Source organism: Quercus suber, unplaced genomic scaffold (genome assembly GCF_002906115.3).
Source record: "Quercus suber isolate HL8 unplaced genomic scaffold, Cork oak 2.0 scaffold_110, whole genome shotgun sequence".
NCBI lineage: Eukaryota > Viridiplantae > Streptophyta > Magnoliopsida > Fagales > Fagaceae > Quercus > Quercus suber.
The window spans coordinates 84706-111463 of NW_027069575.1; the positions used below are offsets into that span (position 1 = coordinate 84706).

Consider the following 26758-nt stretch of genomic DNA (forward strand, 5'->3'; position numbering starts at 1 on the left):
CAGAGTCCCACTAGCGCAAGGACTCTATTTGGGCCCTTATGAGAATGGGTCAAAATATCTCCCATTAGGGGCTCAGCAGGCCCATGGACAACTAGCCCACCATTCTTCACCCCGTCCATATCCGGCCCGTTCACATCAGGTCCGTCCACTGGGGGCTCATGCAAATGATGGATCCGTTCATTAGGACGCAAGCGGACTACATTAAGGTCCGTTCAGTCACATAAGACATTCCAAGATATTTTTCCCCTTTCAGTTGCCCCCTCACCTGATGGGTCCGTCAGCAATTATGAACGGACCCATGGGGTACGGATCTAAAACTCGGTATGCTCTGTAAATTTTCATCCGTACATTGCTGAATCAGGAGCTGTCGCATAATGCGTTGTGCCAAATGTCAATCTGTCAGTGTGCTGTTGTTTTGAACGAGGTCGTCGCTTCGTCTTCCGTGCACTCCTAGTATAAATATTAGTCCTCCGCCTCTCATCTCCACTTGTCTGCTGGAAGAGATTTGCTCAGAGCGAGTCCGTCACGTCTGTCAGAGCACAATCCGTTCACTCAAGCATCCGTCGCTCGTCGCATCCTACTACAAGCTTCTGGTGAGTTATTTTATATCCGTCCTTTCTTTCTTTCTTTTACTTTGTACTTAATGAGTCCGTCGTTATCTCCAACCCTGTCAGAGTCTTAGGTTTTGTAATTACATGTAATTGCGTCCTAATGAACGGATCCATCATTTGCATGAGCCCCCAGTGGACGGACCTGATGTGAACGGGCCGGATATGGACGGGGTGAAGAATGGTGGGCTAGTTGTCCATGGGCCTGCTGAGCCCCTAATGGGAGATATTTTGACCCATTCTCATAAGGGCCCAAATAGAGTCCTTGCGCTAGTGGGACTCTGAAAATCTTATATATTTGGTAAAAATCTTCCGCATAAGGAAGAGACTTATTCATCACGTTTAGGATTCTACAAGAAGAGTCCTATAAGGAAAAGACTTCTGCGCCAAGGAAGGGATGTCAACCTCAAGCCACTATAAAAGCCCCAATACCCTCACAAGCCAAGGTACGCATAATTAACCCTCTCTAGCACTCTAGAGTTGTGAGCATACTTTCTGACTTAACCTTCGGAGGGTGTTTGGCCGGCACCACACCGGTGTACTCCGCTAGGTTCTCTTTTGTTCTGTGCAGGTTAGTATACGAAGCGAGAGGAGCATCGTGTGATTCATTGGTGAATTTTCTTGATCCATCATAATGTTACACCACTCAATTACTTTTTATAGAATTCATATTTTGAAAATCTCACTGTTGAATTACATGTTCTATATGTTCTTAACATTCATACAAATTTTCATTTCAATTGGTTGTTAATTACCATTCGATCCATAAACTTATTTTTTATGCATTATTTTAAATTACAAATACTTGAATTTAAATAATTTATTGATGACATGACTATTAATCTTTAATCATCTTGAAATTTTGCAAGTATAAAAAATATATGAATATAATGTAATCTAATGATGGATTTGTCAAAATTTACATTCAATTAAAAAGAATTGAATGGGGTAACATTACTTAAAGTTATATTAGGTGTAACTTAAACCCAACTCATATATATATATATATATAGAGAGAGAGAGAGAGAGAGAGAGAGAGTGAGAGGAGATGAGTAGTTATGAGTTACACAGATGTAAGAAATCGAAGAATTATGAGTTACAAATGATGATCTCACTAACTATTTTGTTGTATGTAACTACCCATTTACTATAACTATAGGTTATACAAACTATTAAATTGACAGTTTTTTTTTTTTTTTTGGTAATTCAAATAGACTTATAACCATGAATTTATTAATTCATATATAATTTTAAATGCATAAATCTTTTTTTTTCCTTTTGAACACAAAATGATGTAAATCACTATATTTTTTATTTTTTATTCATTTTTTCCCCTAAAAGTTAAATAGAAATGGTAATAAATAAGTGTATGCAACACAAAAGTGTAAGTGTAGTGTGTTTAAATCTAGAATCTCTCTGTGGGTTCTAGTTAGTTCAACCGAAAAAGTCTTTGATGATCGAATAAGAGATCTGGGTTCAATCCTCGCCTATACCAACAACTTATTAGTATTTTAGTTTAATGATAAAGAGGTAGCATTAAAAGCGGATATTATAGGTTGAAACTCTTTCAAATCTAGAATTCCCCTAAATGATGTATAATAGTAAAACCCACTTAAATAAAAATGGTAATATTTTTTTTTTTCGAATGATAATAAGTAGGTGTAATTTTATATATATATATATATATTACGTTTTTATTTATTTATTTTTGTTTACACTTAAAAGAGAAATACGTGTACACTAATTTTTTAAGAAATATGTGTAATGGATATTTATTACAATGATGAAATTTATTATTTTATGCATTGTCAAAAAGACACATGTCATCATTGTGTGTATCCTTCAATCTGAGGATCCAACTTTTATATTCTATTATAAATAGATGTGTCATTGTTTTATGCATTGTTAAAAGGACACGTGTCACCATTATGTTTATCCTCCAATTTGAGGATTTGACTTTTATATTATATTATAGATAGATAGATAGATAAATAGATAGATATGTCAAATTTAATGCCAATTAGATTTTATTTACTAGTTAATTCATAAACTTATATTTTATGTATAATTTTAGACTAACAAAACCTGAAATTTAAACATTTAGATAATGACATAGCTATTAATCTTTGATTTTATTGAAAATTAAGATATAAGAAAAAACATAATCTAATGTTAAATTTGTCAAAATTCACATTCAATAAAAAAATATTAAGTGAAGTTATAGCTTTCGTCTACAACCAATTTTGTTGCCAAAACTTTGTCCAAAGTTTTATTGTGTTAAGTCTAAAAAAATTTAAGGTGGTCAAAATTTTTTTAAAAAATTAAAAAGATCATAAAATTTATATATAATAATTTTTTTTTTCAAGGTCAGGATGGTCCTGTGACCATCTTGACTTCAATGTACAGTCACTCGTGCTCTCGTGCATCATTGGGTCACCATTCTCTTGTTTTTGTTTTTCTTATAGATGTTATATCCATTCAGATTTTTTTTTTTTTTAAAAAAAGGTTGACATAAATTTTATAAAGATTGTATCAAAATTGAAACTAAAAAAAATGTCCGTATAGCCTTATATTTGTACCAAAAGTCTAGTAGATTTTATTTTTTAATATATGAAAGTTATAAGAAAATCGAAATTAATTATATAATGTTTACACAATTAATATAATTATTAATTATAAAAGAACTTGCTGTAGTTATAATTATTATTATTTTGAGGAAATGCTGTGGTTATTAGAAACGTAATACGTTCATCAAAAATAAAAACCTTAATACTTGTCAAAAGTTTTTTCGTCCTTGAGTATTTCTTCCAACATCACATGCTTACCTTTAAAAATAAAAAATAAAAAGCATCACTTGCTTACCTGACCTTTGCCATTCTACTGTTACTCTTTGTCATTCCGGAAAAACATAGGGTTTTGTTTTGTTTTGTTTTGTTTAGAGGGTTTCTTTCTTTTCTTCTTTTTAATAAAAAAAATTCTACTAATATAACTTTAGAGAGAGAGAGAGAGAGAGAGAAAAGAATTATGCTGTGACCAACCATTCACTAAAAATTATTATAATGTAACTTGTAACCTAAAAGTGAAAATAGAAATTCATAATTATGTATAATTAGATTCAAATCCTCTAGATTTTCTAGGGTACTCTACTAAATAGATTTCCTTAAATTTTAATCATTCTTTAATGATTTAATGGTCTAAATTTTGCCATGTTAACATTCTATTAATAATAATCTTAATTGTTTTGTTTACAACATTATTTTATTATTTTAAGAGTATTATTAGTGGAATGCTAACATAGCAAAATTTAGATATTTAAATCATATAAGAATTGTTAGAATTTAAAAAAATCTATTAATAGAATACCCTAAAGAATCTAGAAAATCTTAATCAAATTAGGAAGATAAGGACTACATATTTGTTTTACTAATTTATGTATGCTTTCTGGCATGACCTACCTTTTATGCTATAAAAAATATTCAGAAATGGGAAATACACGCATCACCACTAATCTGACAGCAATTCTTCTGCAGCCAATTTTTTTCTTGACTATAAATTAGCCAGATAAGGACTACATTATTTGTTTTACTAATTTATCTGTTCTTTCTCGCATGACCTACCTTTTATGCTATAAAAAAAATTCAAAAAGGGAAATACACGCATCACCACTAATCTGATAGCAATTCTTCTGCAGCCAATTTTTTTCTTGACTACAGGTTATCCCACAACTTGCTTATCAACATTGGATTGTGGGTACTAATTAGTTTAACTGGTAAATTCTTTAATGGTTGAATAAGAGATTTAAAGTTCAATCTCCGCCCATATCAAAAACTGATTAGTGTCTTGGTCTGACGATAAAGAGCTATCATAAGGAGTAGACACCATAGGTTGAAAGTCTCTAAAAAAAATTAAAAAAAAAATAAATAACTTGAAAGGACAAAGTTTAGTTACAAAGTTGGTTATAGTCTAAAACTACAACTTTATTTAATAAAATAAATATTACTACATATTTTGAAAAATTTAACCGTTGAATTACATGTTCTTTATACTCTCAATATATATGTCAAATTTTGTGTCAATCAAATATTATTTACTATATGACTTATAAACTTATATTTTATACATAATTTTAAACTACAAAAACTTGCAATTTAAACAATTTATTGATGACATAACTATTGATTTTTAATTTTTTAGAAATTTTGCAAGCATGAAAGATATAAGAAAAAGATGTAATTGAATGGTGGATTTATCAAAATTCATCTCTAATAAAAAGATATTAAGTAAGGTTATAATTTTAGACTACAACCAATTTTTTAGCTAAACTTTGTCTAATTTGTAATTGCATTTCCTCATTTACATATAGGTCAACCACTAGTACTTAGAGTATTCATATTAGCTTGTACAAAAATATATGTTTATTTTAGCATTAGAATCTTCTTTTATTTTTATTTTACATAATCACTTTTTAAAAATACTCATATTAGATTATTTATTCTAAACTCTATTTCATTAAAAAAAAAAATTATTGTTTCTCTTTTTTCACACACAACAACCATTATCTACTATTTTCCTTCGTCATTGGGATATGTAAAGAAATACTAAAAACTAAATGCAAAATGAATAATGCCAGTGTAAATTTACATTGTTATTATAACAACTTTACAAATTTAAACTTATTTAACTTGACTAATGTGGGTAATTTTGGAACTTGGATGTGTAAAATTGAATCAATTTTCTATTTTGTTTTATTTGATGCAAATGCTCTTAATAAAAAATCTAATCATGTGTTGATGCGCACAAGCAAGTTGTCACCAAAAAAAAAAAATTAGTTTCTACAATCACATACTTTGTCACAATTTGCACATGTATTTGCATCACTTACTCATGGATTCATTACATATTTGATAATAATAATAAAAAAATATGAACATACATTTTGCCACAACTTAATCACATGTGAAATTATAAGTGGTAGAGAAAGAAGTTATTAGTCCATATGTCTTGACATTGAAAAGGATATCGCCTCAACCTTTAATTTGGATTCAATTATAAATGATTTATGAGATCTGAAAGAACACTGGGTTCACTTTTCATAGATGTTTGATAATACTAACATTAAGAAATTACAAAATTCTTTCAAAATTTTATTTGCTTATACTCCTGTCCTTTCTAAAATTTTTTTTTTTTTAGAAAACAGTAATACTTATTAGAACACACGAACACGAAAGTAGTATATAGAGTTTTGTAAACAGACTTATAATATATTATATAACCAGAGTACCACTACAAAAGGACCTAACATTCTAGTAGTAGCTTGAGGTAATAAAAACTAAAACTCTAACACACACAACCAATGTGGGATAAACATCCCTTTTTTTTTTTTTTAGGAAACAGTACTACTTATTAGAACACACGAACATGAAAGTAGTATATAGAGTTTTTTAAATAGGCTTATAATATATTACATAACCAAATTACCACTACAAAAGGACCTAACATTTGTAGTAGTAGCCTAAGGTTATAAGAACTAAAACTCTAACACACACAACCAAAGTGAGATAAACATCCCCCACCCCCCCCCCTTTTTTTTTTTTTTGTGGAAACAGTAGTATGAGTTTTTTAAACAGACTTATAATATATTACATAATCAGAGTACCACTACAAAAGGGCCTAACTTTTGTAGTAGTAATCTGGGGTTATAAGAACTGAAATTTTAACACACACAACCAATGTGGGATAAACATCCCTTTTTTTTTTTTCTTTTTTTTTTAAAAGAAAACAGTATTACTTATTAGAACACACGAATACAAAAGTAGTATATAGAGTTTTTTAACAGGCTTATAATATATTACTTCGATCCTTTCTAACTTGAAATTCTGGTTCCGTCGTGAATATATGATATGTTATCAAATTATGAGAAAAGTAACCGCAAAATATATGGTGATAGAAGAGTTATATTTGACTAGCCTCATCACACGCGCTTTGCGCGTGCAATGAAGCTTTTTATTTTTATTTTTTGGGATTACACATTTTACTCATGACAGTTTTATTTTATTTTCTATTTTAAGAAAAAGTTGTATTAATACTTTCCTACTAATGTGAAAAAGAAATGTGAAGGTGAGAAAAAAAACTTTAGTGATAATAAAAAAATGGTACGTCTGTGGAAAAAAAAGAATTTTATTTTTATATATTTTTTCAAAAAGAAGAAATTGTATTAGTATTTGAAAACTAACGTGAGAGAAATGTGGAGGTGGGGAAAACTTAAAAAAAAAAAAAAAAATTAGCTAAAATTTAGGAGTTTTTAAATTATTAATTCTACATGTCTAACCCTATTATTTAAGTTTTACAAACTGGTAAATTTTAGGGTATTTTGGATATCAAAATTGAAAATCCCAAATAGGAAAAGCCTTTAAATAATAGTACTAGCCTCATCACACGCGTTTTGCGTGTGCGATGAGACTTTTTTTTTTTTTTTGGTTAGTGATCCTATTTTGTAGAGTTTTTTTTTTTATATATATATAATTTTTATTTTGAAAACTTAATTTATAAGTGGATAAAGTAGTTTAAAAATTAACTGGATAGTAGTCCTATTTTTTAAGCAATGTTTTTGTAAGAGTTCAAGTTACATTTTTACTGGATTGTCTTTTAATTTTGTCTCTACTTAAACATAGAGGTGTAAGAATTTTTTTAAACTCAAAAAATGAAAAATCTAAAAAGAGAAAATTCCTTAAATAACAGCCATAGATGGAAGAAAAGTAATCTGGAATCACTAGACATGTGCAACTACGCAAGTAATGACCAAAGTCGTGACAAATGCATGGGTGCCACTTTTTCCAATTTGATAACAAATCACCACCAATAGAGAATGAAGCCGTGAAAGTTCCTTGTTACATTGCATTTGCACGGACCCCATTCAAAACACCGCCACTCTTATTTATTGTCCCTTTGTCTTCCCACAGTGGACTCTCACTTACCCACCAGATAATCTCTCCTCTTCTTCAGTACTACACAACAAAAAGTCCACAAAATACAAATACACCGAACACGAGAGCCTTGCTCTCTCTCTCTCTCTCTCTCTTAAGACTAAGCTTGAATTAATTAGCTGAGAGCCTTAGCCATGACCAAGTGTGTAGCGGGCGATGTTGCTCGAGCCCTGGCGTGCCGGGACTCACGAGCCGCGGAGCACCTGAAGTGGATATCAATTGTGGTGATATTCATAACCAGCGTCATAGGAATTTCCTTGCCCGTACTATTAGCCCGTTACTTCCAAGGCAAACCCCTTTACGACAAGGCGGTGCTACTAATCAAGTGCTTCGCGGCCGGTGTGATTCTCTCCACCTCATTGGTCCACGTCCTCCCTGACGCCTTTGACGCTCTCTCTGACTGCCAGGTGGCATCTCAACACCCCTGGAAGGACTACCCTTTCTCGGGATTGGTCACTTTGATTGGGGCTCTAACCGCTCTCTTGGTGGACATCACCGCCACGTCACATGTGGAGGACGGTCACGGTCACGGTCACAGTAAGAGCTACGTTCCTGTGGGGACACATGATCAGGAAAATGAAAAGAAATTGTGTGGGGGCGAGTTGAGAAATGAATCGGTGGAGATGGTGGTGCAGGTGGTGAATGAGCAGGAGCGAGTCGATGAGGTGGTGAAGCAGAAGCAGAGATTGGTGTCGCAGGTGTTGGAGATTGGGATTATATTTCACTCGGTCATAATTGGAGTTACCATGGGGATGTCTCAGAATCAGTGCACAATTAGGCCTCTTGTTGCTGCTTTGGCCTTTCATCAGATCTTTGAAGGCATGGGTCTTGGTGGATGCATTGCTCAGGTAATACCCAAATCCCTAATTATAACTTTCAAAGCTCAATTATATTAGATTGCTTCCAGCCAAAAAAAAAAACAGATTAGATTGCATTAGAGACGGTGATATACAATTTTAGAAAAATTTTAACGCCCACTTTCATCGTAAATATAAAAAATTGTAAAAAAATTTTGATTTTTTCTTTTTCCATTAAAAAGCTTTTAAAAATATTTAATAAATTAACTTACTAAGGTATTTGTTAACTTTTTTTCTAATTAATTTGTTATTATTAAGTCTGACACAAAAAATTATGATTATTTATGGTGATCTCAGTATCTCTAGCAATTGCGATTGAGTTTGTATCTGTATTGGAAACAATTTATTTAGTTTTTTACTGAAAATATGTTAAATAATACTTTGTATTTTGAAAAAAAAATGAAAAGAAAAAAAAAGGGTAAGGAAAATTTTAGTTTTTTAAAAAACTAGATAAAAAGGATGATAGAAATAGAATCACATCCTAGTGTAGTCCAAAGGAGTGTGAGTGTGAGTGGTAATTGTGTATTTAGGGGTAGGAGTTGATGTCACTATGTCAGGTCAGGGCAAAAGTTGTTCTGGTATTTTAATAGATTTGGGCAGGAAAAAGAAAAGGTTAGCAGAACATAGTGAAATACAAATGTGTGATTGGGGAATTAGAGTCCATTAGCTAAAATAAAAATAATTTAGAATTGTATTATCGACGGCATGGACTTTCTGGTGGATAGAATGGTCAATGTCTTCACGCAAATAACAACGAAAACTCCGCACGTAGATACGTGTTTGATTAAATTTTCTGAATATTGACAAGGACCCCGAGGGAACATTTTCTATGCCAAGACATATAGGACCCATCTTTTGAGTTTATGACACTAGATTATCAGTAAATTGCCTAACAGAGTGGTTGATGGTTCCTTTCGTAGAAAAAAAGAATTGGTCCCCTTTTTTTTCTTTATATTGAAAAAAATTAGAGAGGAAATGAAGTCCGAATGATTCAAAGTCTACCTTAGAATAAATATTTTAAGGGTTGAAATGATTTAGATACTTTAGTAAACTTTTTTTTTTTTTTTTTTTTTTGAGGAAGATAATAAACAATTATATTGATCCCTTGTTTGTGAGAAATTATTCCGTATACTATATTTGGTATGCTTTAAAGTTTGAACATTTATATTGATCCTTGCTCGTGAGAAATTCTTCCGTATATTTGGTATATTATGTCTGCTTCTTTTTCTTTTTCTTTTTTTTGAGAATGATTATGTCTGCTTCTTAAATAAATGTCACATATGAAACTCACTTTTTTTATTTAATAGGAGGGTGAATCGTGTGATACATAAACTACGTTGAATTATTACATTGTTAAGGGAATTAGTTTTCTTTAAGAAAATTAAACTAAATATCTTAGAGGAGCATTCCCATCCGGGGAATGCAAAAAATTTATTTAAATAAAAAAGATTTTCCTCAAAACACCATTTTACCTATTTTACATTCGCACTTGATAATATATCCCACATCCCAATCTTTAATTTGCATTCTATCACATTAAAATAATAAGGTATAATTACAGTAAATTCACATGTGGTATGGCTTGTTTTCACTTTACCTACCCGTGATTTAAAACTTTACACTTTGCCCACCTGAGGTTACTTCCGTTAGCCTTCTGTAACCTATATCTCCGTTTGCCATTAGAAAAACACATTTTTAGGCAAAAACAAATATAACAAGAATTAAAAAGTTAGGGTTTTTCATTGCTCATGAACTTCAATGAGAACAAATTGGAGGAACAACACACAAATCAAATGGCTCAATGAAATTATTTTTAATTTATAACAATATCAACCATTTCACAACAACTCAAAATTTTGAACCAAATTTTACAAGAACCCCTTTATCATACCAAAACTTAATTCACAATCCAACACAAGAAAACCCTGTGGAAAATTCACCCAAACCCACCATTAACAAACCCCCAAAACCAAACCCAACATAAAACCCAATCTCATTCTCAGATTGAAAGTAGCAAGAGAGAATCAAAAGGTTTCAAATGAGTTCTAGCAAAGGCAAGAGAAAGAACTGTGGTCGTTAATGGTGGCGGTGAACGGAGCAATGACAAACGAATATTGCAATAGTGCAAGTTCTAGCTTTGGCCATGGGTTCCTTCACGTTGAGTTTGACTCCGACTGTCACTTCGATCCGCCTCTCTTTCTCTCTCTCTGCTATCTTATTTTCTTTGCTATGGGTGTGTCACAAACCTTGAAGAGATCCTTAGCATACTTGTAGTGTGAGGGTATTTGGAAAGCCGAGAGTCCAGCCTCGATTTGAGGATAGCCCAAGTATCCCAAGTTGGCAGCATTGAAGAAATTGAACAGGGCTCGGATTCTGAGATCCCTCTCGTCCTTGGTCTCTTGCAATGCCAGAAGCACGTGATCCATGGAAATGGATCCACCTTTCTTCTTCTTGCTCTTGCTGTTGGGGTTGGGGTTGGGGTTGGAGTTGGGATTCAAATTAGGACGCCGTTGGTTTTGGTTTCGGTTTTGAGTGTCAATTCTTGTGGGTCTGTGTTTGTGTTGCTAGGTGTCGTGGGTCTAGGTTTTGAAGAGGTGTTTGCTTTGGTTTTGGTTTGAGATTTGAGAGAGAACTAAGGTGAAGCCGTGTATGATTTTTGTGAATGACTAAAAGTGTCTGAAAGGATTTTTGTGAAATTAGAGTAGAGCACTTTCAAGTGTAGGGTTTTTGTAAATGTTTTTTTAGGATTTGTGCAAATATGAAAATTTTATTTGGATTGATTGGCTCAAGGCTGTTCATACCAAGAGGAAGTGTGTTCTTGAACCCAAGCTACAAAACCCCTCTTTGATCATGTTTGTTTGAGTTTTTTCTGTTAGAGGAGAGAGGCATAAAAGTGAAGATAAAATACATTTTTACCCATGATTTTAACAAGAGTGAGTAACGGATGGGTAACGGATTGAAGTTCAGATGGGCAAAGTGTAAAGTTTTAAACCACGGGTAGGCAAAATGAAAACGAACCATACCACGGGTGAGTTTACTATAATTATCCCAAATAATATATTTTCTACTCACACAAATAGTAGCAATTGAACCCAACGGCAAAATCAACCACCACTTTTCTCCAAATCCCCAACACCACCCCATCACAACCCATTAAACTTGATCATCCCATCACAAAACCCACCAACCTATCAAAAACCCAAATCAAACCCAAACCAAAATTCAAACCCATCACCACTACAAAAATTAAACACCATTGTGAAACCCATCAACCCAAAATCAAACACCATTGCGAAAACCCACCACCACCACTAGGCAAATCCAGTCTTTTACCCCAAATCGAAGAAGAAAAAAATTGACCTAACAACCACGCCAAAATAATCGACCCAACCACCCACAAAACCCAACGACTCACAATGCAACCCATTTGACCTAGCAACCACCACCAAATAAATTTGCAAACCGATATCCATTAAAATTCCACCTCCATAATCTTGGTCTCAGATTCCCAATCGCATCGCTGGAAGCCCTTAGTTTTGCAAGTTGTAGAGCTTATCTCTCTATATCTGTGTAATCGGGTGAAAGAGGAAGAGAGAGAGGCGAATAAAAAAAGGCTAGAAATGTTTAGAGCACTAGCATTGGAGGTGTAAACACCCCCTAGTTGCTATTTTACAACCTGAGCCACCCAAAACCCACTCCATCCGAGTTTTTAAACTTAAAAAAATTTGCAACCTATGCAACTTTACTATTCATAGGTTGTAAAAATAAATATATTATTTTAATCTTGTGGATGTGTGTGAAGAGAAAAAGTGAGTGGGAGGAAAAAGAGAGAGAATAGTACTTTATATTATTTTATTAGAGCATCCACACTAGCTCGTGTAAACCTTTGCAAAATACAAAAAGCAACCACTTTTACACGTTTTACCCCGAAAATCTTCCACATCAGTCCTTCTAAAGTTGTGCAAATTTACACATTTGCTACAATAATCATGCATATATGCACGGCTACTGTAGCTCATGTATACCATATTTTATTAATTTCACGTTTTGTGCCTTTTTTTTTCTCTCTCTTCTTTGTGCAAAAGAAACTGACTTCTCTCCTCAATCCAAATCATCTTTTTCCTCATATACACACAAACACAAACACAACCACACACAAACACAAACACACAGACAAATCATCACAGAGGGTGCTGTGGATTTTGGGTCAGGGCTTCGAGTATTCGAAGGGTGCTATGGATTTTGGGTCCAAGTCTAAAGAGACACAAAGGAGGAGAGGTGTCTCGTGGACTAAAGAGGAGCACAGGTATAAGATTCTCATTGTTTATTTGTTTTGTTTTAGGGGTGATGTGGGTTTTGATCGGTGATGTGGGTTTGATCGGTGATGTGGGTTTTGATGGTTGATTGGTGATTTGGGTTTGATCGATGATGTGGGTTTTGATGGTTGATCGGTGATATGGGTTTGAATGGTTGATCGGTGATGTGGGGTTGATCGATGATGTGGGTTTTGATTGGTGCTTCTGGATTGGAGAGGTGTTGTGGTGCTTGTGATGGTTGTGGTGTTAATGGAGTGCTCGTGATGGTGCTTCTAGGTTTTGACCGTGAGAGAAAGAGTAAGAAAAGAAAGAGGAAACGACAGAGACAAGGGAAAAGAAAGAAGAAGAAGAAGAATATGTTAATGGATGTGTAAAATAATATTTAAAAAAATATAAAAATATTATTTATATAAAATATAGTGTATAATAGATGAACTGATATGGGTATTTTGTAAAATTAGATGTGTAAAATAGAAAAAGTAGCTTTTTCTGTGTAAAATAGATGATAAGTTTACACGAGCTGGTGTGAATGCTTTTAGGTAGTTTATATTATTTTATTGGATTGTATGTAAAAATAAAAACTAGGGTATAAGGTGAGTTGTAAAATAAGTTGATAAAATAGATAAAGTAGTGTTTGAGGATGTAAAATAGGGTTTTTTTTTTTTTTTTTTGGCATCCTCATATGCTAATGCTCTTAGAACTCCAATAGTTGAGTGTTATTTTTAGAGTTTACTATAGCAAGTTGTAAACTTTTTAATGTTTTCACTTTTGAGTGACTAAGGAATATGGGAAAAGTTAATGGATGTCCCCAAGAACATTGGTTTCTGAAATATTTTTAAAACTTTTTCATGGGAAAAGAAAAAATGAATTAATTTTTTGATGGCTTCTTATATTTTCCATGAAAATGGTGTTAAAATTTTCTTGAAGTAGTTTATTAATAATTGTTATAAGGGCACCTATTAACCGGAACGGTAGAACCAAGAAATATTTAGAAGACAACAAACAATTATTATCGGGGACAACTAGTTACGCAAATAATTTATTGATCATATACATATTATATTAGTGATCTGATGATATGTGGTGAAAATTACAGGCGGGATTTAGCTTTGGAACAACGGCCTACATGTGTTTCATGTTCTCGGTGACAACACCCATGGGGATAGTATTGGGAATGATTTTATTCACTGTGACTGGTTACGATGACAGTAGCCCTAAGGCCTTGATCATGGAGGGCTTGTTGGGGTCTTTCTCTTCGGGTATACTCATATACATGGGTCTAGTGGATCTCATTGCTGTTGATTTCTTCCACAACAAGATGATGACTTCCAATTTATGGTTGAAAAAGGCATCTTATATAGCATTAATTCTTGGCTCTACTTCAATGTCTATCCTTGCCCTTTGGGCTTGAGCCTTGAAATTCTGTAAATTTTTTTTTAATAAGCATAGAAAAGGTCATATGGGTTCCATGATAGACAATATACATTTCAAAACCACTGGTAGCATGTTGGAGTCTTGGGAACAAACATATAAGGGAAAGTAGATAGTCAAATTATCATTTAAACATGTGGTAGTGTTGATAATGAGAAATTGATTTACTTTTCCCTATCTTCGGTTGTAAATTGTAATTAGACATGCCATGACAATTGGTTACATGTTAATTACATAATTGTATTATATAGATATAACCCATTGAAGTGGAAATTCCCTTTTCGAGTTGGTAGCCAGAGCAGGCAAAGCACATTCTTATGAAACCTCTCCACAGATTTTAGGAAGGTTGGACCAAAAAAAAACTGATTTTAGGAAGGTATTGATTTGTGTAATATACGTCAACAACTTCGTCATGTTCGCATTTATAATTTTGATTGGGAAGAAGATAACAATTCATTTGGTTCTCTCCTCTCATAAGTTTGACAATAATTTGTCACGTTAACCATCACCAGTTGCATTGCAAAGTCTCAGTCTCAGATGTAAATACCAAGTGGGTTACATTAATTGGCAACGAAAGCAACCCAGGCCAAATAATGCTTTATCTAAAGTTGTTTTAATATTGGCTTTTTATCATTCTTCCGGTCTCTGCCATCTTTGTCATCTCCAACATCTATTTTTTATTTATTTATTTATAATATGTAATCTCCAATCTCTAACATTAAGTGGAAGTGCACAAACATGCATCATTGCATTAGACATGATAAAAGTCGAAAAAGATTGGCGTGGAGGGTGAGTTGGATTGTGTCTTTAAGAATCATATATTAAAATCTTGATTCAATCAATAACCTTTTCTCCCTAGGGGCAAGGAGTGTTCCAACTTTAAAAAATTGTTGATGCATATACAAAATCCACTAGTGGATTTTATTTATTTATTTATTATTATCCCATTCAATTCATGGTATAATTCGAAGAATAGTCTCAAAGTCCATATCCATGATTCAGTTCTCCATTATATCCATTAGTGTGTAACTCCGTATATATGCACGGATACAATTAAAAATAATCATAATTATACAGTTCAAATTATTATTATTTTTTAAGAAAATGTTCTAATTATAAATGATACTAACTTACATTTTTTTAAATCATACATTTCAAAAATATGTAATGGTTTCTCATTACATATTTTAGAATTTATATTTATGATTTAGAATTTAATTGGTTTTCAGACTCTTTAGTTTTTGCACCCAATAATTTACTTGCCACAAAAATTAAAAACTTAAATTGACATGTGACGAAAAATTAGACTCTAATTGAAATCCAATTTAGAATCTAATTGGATTTGGACTGTTCAATTTTTACATAATAATTCATGACACAAAATTAAAAATTAAATGGCACATGTGGAGTAAAATTGAGAACCCAATTAAAATTTAATTGAATTTTCTGAGCTTTGGCTATTAATATTGTGGGGAAAAGGCCCAATCTAACGTAGTGGGCCTAGGGCCCCATTTGAGGATTACTGTGCGTCCGAAGAGAAGGAGGTGGTAAGGGCAAGGCCCATCTGGAAGAAGGATACCCGGAAAAGAAAGATGGGTACAATCCGAAGAGATTGCCATCCGTCCGAAGAGATTCTATTCCTCGGACGCGAATAGTATTGATCAATCGAACGTGCAGAAGGTCAGAATGATCTTCCGAGCATTCCTACTGATCAAGATAAACTCTAAGTATATCTGGAGACGATAAGAATGAGGAAATATCTAAAGGAAAAATTGCTACCACCGTATTAAATGCACTGCAACAACTTTTCTGGCTGCATTTATGTGGAGAAGACCCATGAACAGGGTAACCTCATCTACCGCCACTCACAAAAAGCTGGAGAAGATACATGACATGACATGCACTCAAGTAGGAATCTAGATAAAGAACAAGTGGACGATGGAGATGAGAGGGGAGGATGTTATATAAAGAAGAAGGATTCCTAGAAGAAAAGAGGGGGATTTGGAACCCTAAGGACTGTAACCTGTATTCAATTAATCAGAAGTCTTTTCGGATTCAAACTCGCTTAGTCTTTGCATATACTTTTACGCTGGTTTATACTTGCATGCCATAATCAATTGTTGTTAGCTCCATAGTTAATCTAGCTCTATCACCCACGCTCTACAAATTTTATTGTTTTTGGGCTTGGGCCACAAATCCTGACCCTACAATTGGCGCCATCTGTGGGAAGAGCTTGAGTATAAGTGGAAGCAACAGCAATCGGTAATGGCGGAACCAGAGCAACAACCGGTAGAATTTGGGGCGTCCTAGCACATAGACCATTTTCTCAATTTGGAGCAGAGACAAGATCGTGAAGGCAGTGTGCATACTATGCACCCTGAGCGAAGTCAACCTCGTGGAGGAAGTCACGTGTCTCATGCAGAGAAGAATAGCATGCAAATAGAAATTGAAAGGTTAAGGAGGGAGTTGCGCCATGCAAAAAGAAAACGTGTTTCTTCGCATTCTGATGAGGATTGGGATGACGAGCAAGATGTCACTTACGAGCAGAGGTCTCGAACACCAATCAGTGAATCTTTTTCATACGAAGAGGAGCACCGTCGCAAGAAGCAACCTCAAAGTCCATCACGTGGAGGGGTGGGAAATGATACTATGAGTAAGGCTCTGAATCAAATTTCTAGGTCACCTTTCACACACAGGATCGAAGGAGCGAGACTTCCTTGGCGCTTTAACCAGCCAACCTTTACTATTTATAATGGTAAAACGGACCCTGTGGAGCATGTGAGCCACTTTAATCAAAGGATGGCTGTCTATTCCAGAGATGAAACTCTGATGTGTAAGGTATTCCCCTCTAGTCTTGGACCGGTTGCAATGAGGTGGTTCAACAGCCTAAAAGCAAATTCCATCAATTCCTACCAAGAGCTCACTCAAGCTTTTGGTTCACGTTTTGTCACATGCCGAAGAGTGGCCATGCCCTTGTCTTCTCTGTTATCCTTGAGCATGCGTGAGGGTGAGACCTTGAAGGTGTATTCAGATAGGTATTGGGAGATGTTTAATGATATGGAGGGTAACTTTGATGCAATGGCCCTAGACACGTTCAAGCTTGGCCTCCCTACTGACCATGGTTTAAGGACGTCCTTGTCCGGTAAACCTGTTACTAACATGCGTCAGCTTATGGACCGTATTGAAAAATATAAAAGGGTTGAAAAAGATCAGCAGCAAGGGAAGGGTAAGGATAAGGTTATCTCCCAAGAGAGGAAGGATTTCAGGTCGAACTATTACAACAACAATAAGCCATGAAGAGATTTCGCTGGGCAGTCGGGTCAACAAATGCTCAAGCAATCAATACAGTGTTCAAGGAGCCAGTCCACCAAGTTTTGGAAAATATCAAGAATGAACCATTCTTTAGGTGGCCGAGTAAGATGGTAGGGAATCCTGAGAGGCGCAATCACAATCTCTATTGTCAATACATCCAACACCATGGGCATACCACTGAAGACTACAGAAGTTTGTGGGACCATTTGGACCAACTAGTCCGCAAAGGCAGGTTGAGGCATCTCTTGCACCACTCTAATGGCCGAGGAGATCAAATGAACTCTGAGTCCAGGAGGAGTGATTCTACGAAACCTCCATTAGGAACTATTAACGTCATTTTCGCAGCACCAGGGAGAACAGAGTCCTGGCCGTCTAAGGTTATGTCAGTAGCTCGGTTACCAGCAGGGGACATTGGTCAAGATTTGAGGAGCGCTAGAGACGGCTGTCGGCAGCCAATTTTAGGCTTTTCGGAAGAAGATAAAGTTGGAACCATTCAACCTTATGACGATGCTTTAGTGTCACCCTCAAAATCGGAGGATATGAATGANTGTGAAAAAGAAATGTGAAGGTGAGAAAAAAATACTTTAGTGATAATAAAAAAATGGTACGTCTGTGGAAAAAAAAGAATTTTATTTTTATATATTTTTTCAAAAAGAAGAAATTGTATTAGTATTTGAAAACTAACGTGAGAGAAATGTGGAGGTGGGGAAAACTTAAAAAAAAAAAAAAAAATTAGCTAAAATTTAGGAGTTTTTAAATTATTAATTCTACATGTCTAACCCTATTATTTAAGTTTTACAAACTGGTAAATTTTAGGGTATTTTGGATATCAAAATTGAAAATCCCAAATAGGAAAAGCCTTTAAATAATAGTACTAGCCTCATCACACGCGTTTTGCGTGTGCGATGAGACTTTTTTTTTTTTTTTGGTTAGTGATCCTATTTTGTAGAGTTTTTTTTTTTATATATATATAATTTTTATTTTGAAAACTTAATTTATAAGTGGATAAAGTAGTTTAAAAATTAACTGGATAGTAGTCCTATTTTTTAAGCAATGTTTTTGTAAGAGTTCAAGTTACATTTTTACTGGATTGTCTTTTAATTTTGTCTCTACTTAAACATAGAGGTGTAAGAATTTTTTTAAACTCAAAAAATGAAAAATCTAAAAAGAGAAAATTCCTTAAATAACAGCCATAGATGGAAGAAAAGTAATCTGGAATCACTAGACATGTGCAACTACGCAAGTAATGACCAAAGTCGTGACAAATGCATGGGTGCCACTTTTTCCAATTTGATAACAAATCACCACCAATAGAGAATGAAGCCGTGAAAGTTCCTTGTTACATTGCATTTGCACGGACCCCATTCAAAACACCGCCACTCTTATTTATTGTCCCTTTGTCTTCCCACAGTGGACTCTCACTTACCCACCAGATAATCTCTCCTCTTCTTCAGTACTACACAACAAAAAGTCCACAAAATACAAATACACCGAACACGAGAGCCTTGCTCTCTCTCTCTCTCTCTCTCTTAAGACTAAGCTTGAATTAATTAGCTGAGAGCCTTAGCCATGACCAAGTGTGTAGCGGGCGATGTTGCTCGAGCCCTGGCGTGCCGGGACTCACGAGCCGCGGAGCACCTGAAGTGGATATCAATTGTGGTGATATTCATAACCAGCGTCATAGGAATTTCCTTGCCCGTACTATTAGCCCGTTACTTCCAAGGCAAACCCCTTTACGACAAGGCGGTGCTACTAATCAAGTGCTTCGCGGCCGGTGTGATTCTCTCCACCTCATTGGTCCACGTCCTCCCTGACGCCTTTGACGCTCTCTCTGACTGCCAGGTGGCATCTCAACACCCCTGGAAGGACTACCCTTTCTCGGGATTGGTCACTTTGATTGGGGCTCTAACCGCTCTCTTGGTGGACATCACCGCCACGTCACATGTGGAGGACGGTCACGGTCACGGTCACAGTAAGAGCTACGTTCCTGTGGGGACACATGATCAGGAAAATGAAAAGAAATTGTGTGGGGGCGAGTTGAGAAATGAATCGGTGGAGATGGTGGTGCAGGTGGTGAATGAGCAGGAGCGAGTCGATGAGGTGGTGAAGCAGAAGCAGAGATTGGTGTCGCAGGTGTTGGAGATTGGGATTATATTTCACTCGGTCATAATTGGAGTTACCATGGGGATGTCTCAGAATCAGTGCACAATTAGGCCTCTTGTTGCTGCTTTGGCCTTTCATCAGATCTTTGAAGGCATGGGTCTTGGTGGATGCATTGCTCAGGTAATACCCAAATCCCTAATTATAACTTTCAAAGCTCAATTATATTAGATTGCTTCCAGCCAAAAAAAAAGAACAGATTAGATTGCATTAGAGACGGTGATATACAATTTTAGAAAAATTTTAACGCCCACTTTCATCGTAAATATAAAAAATTGTAAAAAAATTTTGATTTTTTCTTTTTCCATTAAAAAGCTTTTAAAAATATTTAATAAATTAACTTACTAAGGTATTTGTTAACTTTTTTTCTAATTAATTTGTTATTATTAAGTCTGACACAAAAAATTATGATTATTTATGGTGATCTCAGTATCTCTAGCAATTGCGATTGAGTTTGTATCTGTATTGGAAACAATTTATTTAGTTTTTTACTGAAAATATGTTAAATAATACTTTGTATTTTGAAAAAAAAATGAAAAGAAAAAAAAAGGGTAAGGAAAATTTTAGTTTTTTAAAAAACTAGATAAAAAGGATGATAGAAATAGAATCACATCCTAGTGTAGTCCAAAGGAGTGTGAGTGTGAGTGGTAATTGTGTATTTAGGGGTAGGAGTTGATGTCACTATGTCAGGTCAGGGCAAAAGTTGTTCTGGTATTTTAATAGATTTGGGCAGGAAAAAGAAAAGGTTAGCAGAACATAGTGAAATACAAATGTGTGATTGGGGAATTAGAGTCCATTAGCTAAAATAAAAATAATTTAGAATTGTATTATCGACGGCATGGACTTTCTGGTGGATAGAATGGTCAATGTCTTCACGCAAATAACAACGAAAACTCCGCACGTAGATACGTGTTTGATTAAATTTTCTGAATATTGACAAGGACCCCGAGGGAACATTTTCTATGCCAAGACATATAGGACCCATCTTTTGAGTTTATGACACTAGATTATCAGTAAATTGCCTAACAGAGTGGTTGATGGTTCCTTTCGTAGAAAAAAAGAATTGGTCCCCCTTTTTTTTCTTTATATTGAAAAAAATTAGAGAGGAAATGAAGTCCGAATGATTCAAAGTCTACCTTAGAATAAATATTTTAAGGGTTGAAATGATTTAGATACTTTAGTAAACTTTTTTTTTTTTTTTTTTTTTTTGTTGAAATGATTTAGATACTTTAGTAAACTTTTTTTTTTTTTTTTTTTTTTGAGGAAGATAATAAACAATTATATTGATCCCTTGTTTGTGAGAAATTATTCCGTATACTATATTTGGTATGCTTTAAAGTTTGAACATTTATATTGATCCTTGCTCGTGAGAAATTCTTCCGTATATTTGGTATATTATGTCTGCTTCTTTTTCTTTTTCTTTTTTTTGAGAATGATTATGTCTGCTTCTTAAATAAATGTCACATATGAAACTCACTTTTTTTATTTAATAGGAGGGTGAATCGTGTGATACATAAACTACGTTGAATTATTACATTGTTAAGGGAATTAGTTTTCTTTAAGAAAATTAAACTAAATATCTTAGAGGAGCATTCCCATCCGGGGAATGCAAAAAATTTATTTAAATAAAAAAGTATTTTCCTCAAAACACCATTTTACCTATTTTACATTCGCACTTGATAATATATCCCACATCCCAATCTTTAATTTGCATTCTATCACATTAAAATAATAAGGTATAATTACAGTAAATTCACATGTGGTATGGCTTGTTTTCACTTTACCTACCCGTGATTTAAAACTTTACACTTTGCCCACCTGAGGTTACTTCCATTAGCCTTCTGTAACCTATATCTCCGTTTGCCATTAGAAAAACACATTTTTAGGCAAAAACAAATATAACAAGAATTAAAAAGTTAGGGTTTTTCATTGCTCATGAACTTCAATGAGAACAAATTGGAGGAACAACACACAAATCAAATGGCTCAATGAAATTATTTTTAATTTATAACAATATCAACCATTTCACAACAACTCAAAATTTTGAACCAAATTTTACAAGAACCCCTTTATCATACCAAAACTTAATTCACAATCCAACACAAGAAAACCCTGTGGAAAATTCACCCAAACCCACCATTAACAAACCCCCAAAACCAAACCCAACATAAAACCCAATCTCATTCTCAGATTGAAAGTAGCAAGAGAGAATCAAAAGGTTTCAAATGAGTTCTAGCAAAGGCAAGAGAAAGAACTGTGGTCGTTAATGGTGGCGGTGAACGGAGCAATGACAAACGAATATTGCAATAGTGCAAGTTCTAGCTTTGGCCATGGGTTCCTTCACGTTGAGTTTGACTCCGACTGTCACTTCGATCCGCCTCTCTTTCTCTCTCTCTGCTATCTTATTTTCTTTGCTATGGGTGTGTCACAAACCTTGAAGAGATCCTTAGCATACTTGTAGTGTGAGGGTATTTGGAAAGCCGAGAGTCCAGCCTCGATTTGAGGATAGCCCAAGTATCCCAAGTTGGCAGCATTGAAGAAATTGAACAGGGCTCGGATTCTGAGATCCCTCTCGTCCTTGGTCTCTTGCAATGCCAGAAGCACGTGATCCATGGAAATGGATCCACCTTTCTTCTTCTTGCTCTTGCTGTTGGGGTTGGGGTTGGGGTTGGAGTTGGGATTCAAATTAGGACGCCGTTGGTTTTGGTTTCGGTTTTGAGTGTCAATTCTTGTGGGTCTGTGTTTGTGTTGCTAGGTGTCGTGGGTCTAGGTTTTGAAGAGGTGTTTGCTTTGGTTTTGGTTTGAGATTTGAGAGAGAACTAAGGTGAAGCCGTGTATGATTTTTGTGAATGACTAAAAGTGTCTGAAAGGATTTTTGTGAAATTAGAGTAGAGCACTTTCAAGTGTAGGGTTTTTGTAAATGTTTTTTTAGGATTTGTGCAAATATGAAAATTTTATTTGGATTGATTGGCTCAAGGCTGTTCATACCAAGAGGAAGTGTGTTCTTGAACCCAAGCTACAAAACCCCTCTTTGATCATGTTTGTTTGAGTTTTTTCTGTTAGAGGAGAGAGGCATAAAAGTGAAGATAAAATACATTTTTACCCATGATTTTAACAAGAGTGAGTAACGGATGGGTAACGGATTGAAGTTCAGATGGGCAAAGTGTAAAGTTTTAAACCACGGGTAGGCAAAATGAAAACGAACCATACCACGGGTGAGTTTACTATAATTATCCCAAATAATATATTTTCTACTCACACAAATAGTAGCAATTGAACCCAACGGCAAAATCAACCACCACTTTTCTCCAAATCCCCCAACACCACCCCATCACAACCCATTAAACTTGATCATCCCATCACAAAACCCAACCAACCTATCAAAAACCCAAATCAAACCCAAACCAAAATTCAAACCCATCACCACTACAAAAATTAAACACCATTGTGAAACCCATCAACCCAAAATCAAACACCATTGCGAAAACCCACCACCACCACTAGGCAAATCCAGTCTTTTACCCCAAAATCGAAGAAGAAAAAAATTGACCTAACAACCACCGCCAAAATAATCGACCCAACCACCCACAAAAACCCAACGACTCACAATGCAACCCATTTGACCTAGCAACCACCACCAAATAAATTTGCAAACCGATATCCATTAAAATTCCACCTCCATAATCTTGGTCTCAGATTCCCAATCGCATCGCTGGAAGCCCTTAGTTTTGCAAGTTGTAGAGCTTATCTCTCTATATCTGTGTAATCGGGTGAAAGAGGAAGAGAGAGAGGCGAATAAAAAAAGGCTAGAAATGTTTAGAGCACTAGCATTGGAGGTGTAAACACCCCCTAGTTGCTATTTTACAACCTGAGCCACCCAAAACCCACTCCATCCGAGTTTTTAAACTTAAAAAAATTTGCAACCTATGCAACTTTACTATTCATAGGTTGTAAAAATAAATATATTATTTTAATCTTGTGGATGTGTGTGAAGAGAAAAAGTGAGTGGGAGGAAAAAGAGAGAGAATAGTACTTTATATTATTTTATTAGAGCATCCACACTAGCTCGTGTAAACCTTTGCAAAATACAAAAAGCAACCACTTTTACACGTTTTACCCCGAAAATCTTCCACATCAGTCCTTCTAAAGTTGTGCAAATTTACACATTTGCTACAATAATCATGCATATATGCACGGCTACTGTAGCTCATGTATACCATATTTTATTAATTTCACGTTTTGTGCCTTTTTTTTCTCTCTCTCTTCTTTGTGCAAAAGAAACTGACTTCTCTCCTCAATCCAAATCATCTTTTTCCTCATATACACACAAACACAAACACAACCACACACAAACACAAACACACAGACAAATCATCACAGAGGGTGCTGTGGATTTTGGGTCAGGGCTTCGAGTATTCGAAGGGTGCTATGGATTTTGGGTCCAAGTCTAAAGAGACACAAAGGAGGAGAGGTGTCTCGTGGACTAAAGAGGAGCACAGGTATAAGATTCTCATTGTTTATTTGTTTTGTTTTAGGGGTGATGTGGGTTTTGATCGGTGATGTGGGTTTGATCGGTGATGTGGGTTTTGATGGTTGATTGGTGATTTGGGTTTGATCGATGATGTGGGTTTTGATGGTTGATCGGTGATATGGGTTTGAATGGTTGATCGGTGATGTGGGGTTGATCGATGATGTGGGTTTTGATTGGTGCTTCTGGATTGGAGAGGTGTTGTGGTGCTTGTGATGGTTGTGGTGTTAATGGAGTGCTCGTGATGGTGCTTCTAGGTTTTGACCATGAGAGAAAGAGTAAGAAAAGAAAGAGGAAACGACAGAGACAAGGGAAAAGAAAGAAGAAGAAGAAGAATATGTTAATGGATGTGTAAAATAATATTTAAAAAAATATAAAAATATTATTTATATAAAATATAGTGTATAATAGATGAACTGATATGGGTATTTTGTAAAATTAGATGTGTAAAATAGAAAAAGTAGCTTTTTCTGTGTAAAATAGATGATAAGTTTACACGAGCTGGTGTGAATGCTTTTAGGTAGTTTATATTATTTTATTGGATTGTATGTAAAAATAAAAACTAGGGTATAAGGTGAGTTGTAAAATAAGTTGATAAAATAGATAAAGTAGTGTTTGAGGATGTAAAATAGGGTTTTTTTTTTTTTTTTTGGCATCCTCATATGCTAATGCTCTTAGAACTCCAATAGTTGAGTGTTATTTTTAGAGTTTACTATAGCAAGTTGTAAACTTTTTAATGTTTTCACTTTTGAGTGACTAAGGAATATGGGAAAAGTTAATGGATGTCCCCAAGAACATTGGTTTCTGAAATATTTTTAAAAACTTTTTCATGGGAAAAGAAAAAATGAATTAATTTTTTGATGGCTTCTTATATTTTCCATGAAAATGGTGTTAAAATTTTCTTGAAGTAGTTTATTAATAATTGTTATAAGGGCACCTATTAACCGGAACGGTAGAACCAAGAAATATTTAGAAGACAACAAACAATTATTATCGGGGACAACTAGTTACGCAAATAATTTATTGATCATATACATATTATATTAGTGATCTGATGATATGTGGTGAAAATTACAGGCGGGATTTAGCTTTGGAACAACGGCCTACATGTGTTTCATGTTCTCGGTGACAACACCCATGGGGATAGTATTGGGAATGATTTTATTCACTGTGACTGGTTACGATGACAGTAGCCCTAAGGCCTTGATCATGGAGGGCTTGTTGGGGTCTTTCTCTTCGGGTATACTCATATACATGGGTCTAGTGGATCTCATTGCTGTTGATTTCTTCCACAACAAGATGATGACTTCCAATTTATGGTTGAAAAAGGCATCTTATATAGCATTAATTCTTGGCTCTACTTCAATGTCTATCCTTGCCCTTTGGGCTTGAGCCTTGAAATTCTGTAAATTTTTTTTTAATAAGCATAGAAAAGGTCATATGGGTTCCATGATAGACAATATACATTTCAAAACCACTGGTAGCATGTTGGAGTCTTGGGAACAAACATATAAGGGAAAGTAGATAGTCAAATTATCATTTAAACATGTGGTAGTGTTGATAATGAGAAATTGATTTACTTTTCCCTATCTTCGGTTGTAAATTGTAATTAGACATGCCATGACAATTGGTTACATGTTAATTACATAATTGTATTATATAGATATAACCCATTGAAGTGGAAATTCCCTTTTCGAGTTGGTAGCCAGAGCAGGCAAAGCACATTCTTATGAAACCTCTCCACAGATTTTAGGAAGGTTGGACCAAAAAAAAAAAAAAAAAACTGATTTTAGGAAGGTATTGATTTGTGTAATATACGTCAACAACTTCGTCATGTTCGCATTTATAATTTTGATTGGGAAGAAGATAACAATTCATTTGGTTCTCTCCTCTCATAAGTTTGACAATAATTTGTCACGTTAACCATCACCAGTTGCATTGCAAAGTCTCAGTCTCAGATGTAAATACCAAATGGGTTACATTAATTGGCAACGAAAGCAACCCAGGCCAAATAATGCTTTATCTAAAGTTGTTTTAATATTGGCTTTTTATCATTCTTCCGGTCTCTGCCATCTTTGTCATCTCCAACATCTATTTTTTATTTATTTATTTATAATATGTAATCTCCAATCTCTAACATTAAGTGGAAGTGCACAAACATGCATCATTGCATTAGACATGATAAAAGTCGAAAAAGATTGGCGTGGAGGGTGAGTTGGATTGTGTCTTTAAGAATCATATATTAAAATCTTGATTCAATCAATAACCTTTTCTCCCTAGGGGCAAGGAGTGTTCCAACTTTAAAAAATTGTTGATGCATATACAAAATCCACTAGTGGATTTTATTTATTTATTTATTATTATCCCATTCAATTCATGGTATAATTCGAAGAATAGTCTCAAAGTCCATATCCATGATTCAGTTCTCCATTATATCCATTAGTGTGTAACTCCGTATATATGCACGGATACAATTAAAAATAATCATAATTATACAGTTCAAATTATTATTATTTTTTAAGAAAATGTTCTAATTATAAATGATACTAACTTACATTTTTTT

At 34.5% G+C, this 26758-nt stretch overlaps 4 protein-coding genes across 4 annotated transcripts in view; all 4 read left to right on the forward strand.

Annotated features, from left to right (window-relative positions):
- LOC136068323 (uncharacterized) overlaps nt 1-454 on the forward strand; it is a 7166-nt gene extending 6712 nt beyond the window's left edge. Inside the window, exon 2 of the mRNA XM_065775349.1 lies at nt 362-454. Within this exon, the coding sequence (XP_065631421.1) occupies nt 362-454 (93 nt within the window). The remainder of the gene's footprint in view (nt 1-361) is intronic.
- A 7072-nt stretch (nt 455-7526) lies between these two features.
- Nucleotides 7527-14477, forward strand: LOC136068341 (zinc transporter 6, chloroplastic-like). The gene is made up of 2 exons (XM_065775366.1): nt 7527-8439; nt 13861-14477. Exons 1-2 carry the CDS (start codon nt 7726-7728, stop codon nt 14173-14175), a joined length of 1029 nt encoding a protein of 342 aa, XP_065631438.1. The 5' UTR covers nt 7527-7725; the 3' UTR covers nt 14176-14477.
- Nucleotides 14478-17488: 3011 nt separating this feature from the next.
- On the forward strand, nt 17489-18073 carry LOC136068324 (uncharacterized). Its single transcript, XM_065775350.1, has one exon. The coding sequence runs from the start codon at nt 17489-17491 to the stop codon at nt 18071-18073; it is 585 nt and encodes a 194-aa protein (XP_065631422.1).
- An 804-nt stretch (nt 18074-18877) lies between these two features.
- Nucleotides 18878-25889, forward strand: LOC112004396 (zinc transporter 6, chloroplastic). Its single transcript, XM_024036643.2, has 2 exons — nt 18878-19790; nt 25273-25889. Exons 1-2 carry the CDS (start codon nt 19077-19079, stop codon nt 25585-25587), a joined length of 1029 nt encoding a protein of 342 aa, XP_023892411.1. The 5' UTR covers nt 18878-19076; the 3' UTR covers nt 25588-25889.
- The last annotated feature ends 869 nt before the right edge of the window (nt 25890-26758 follow it).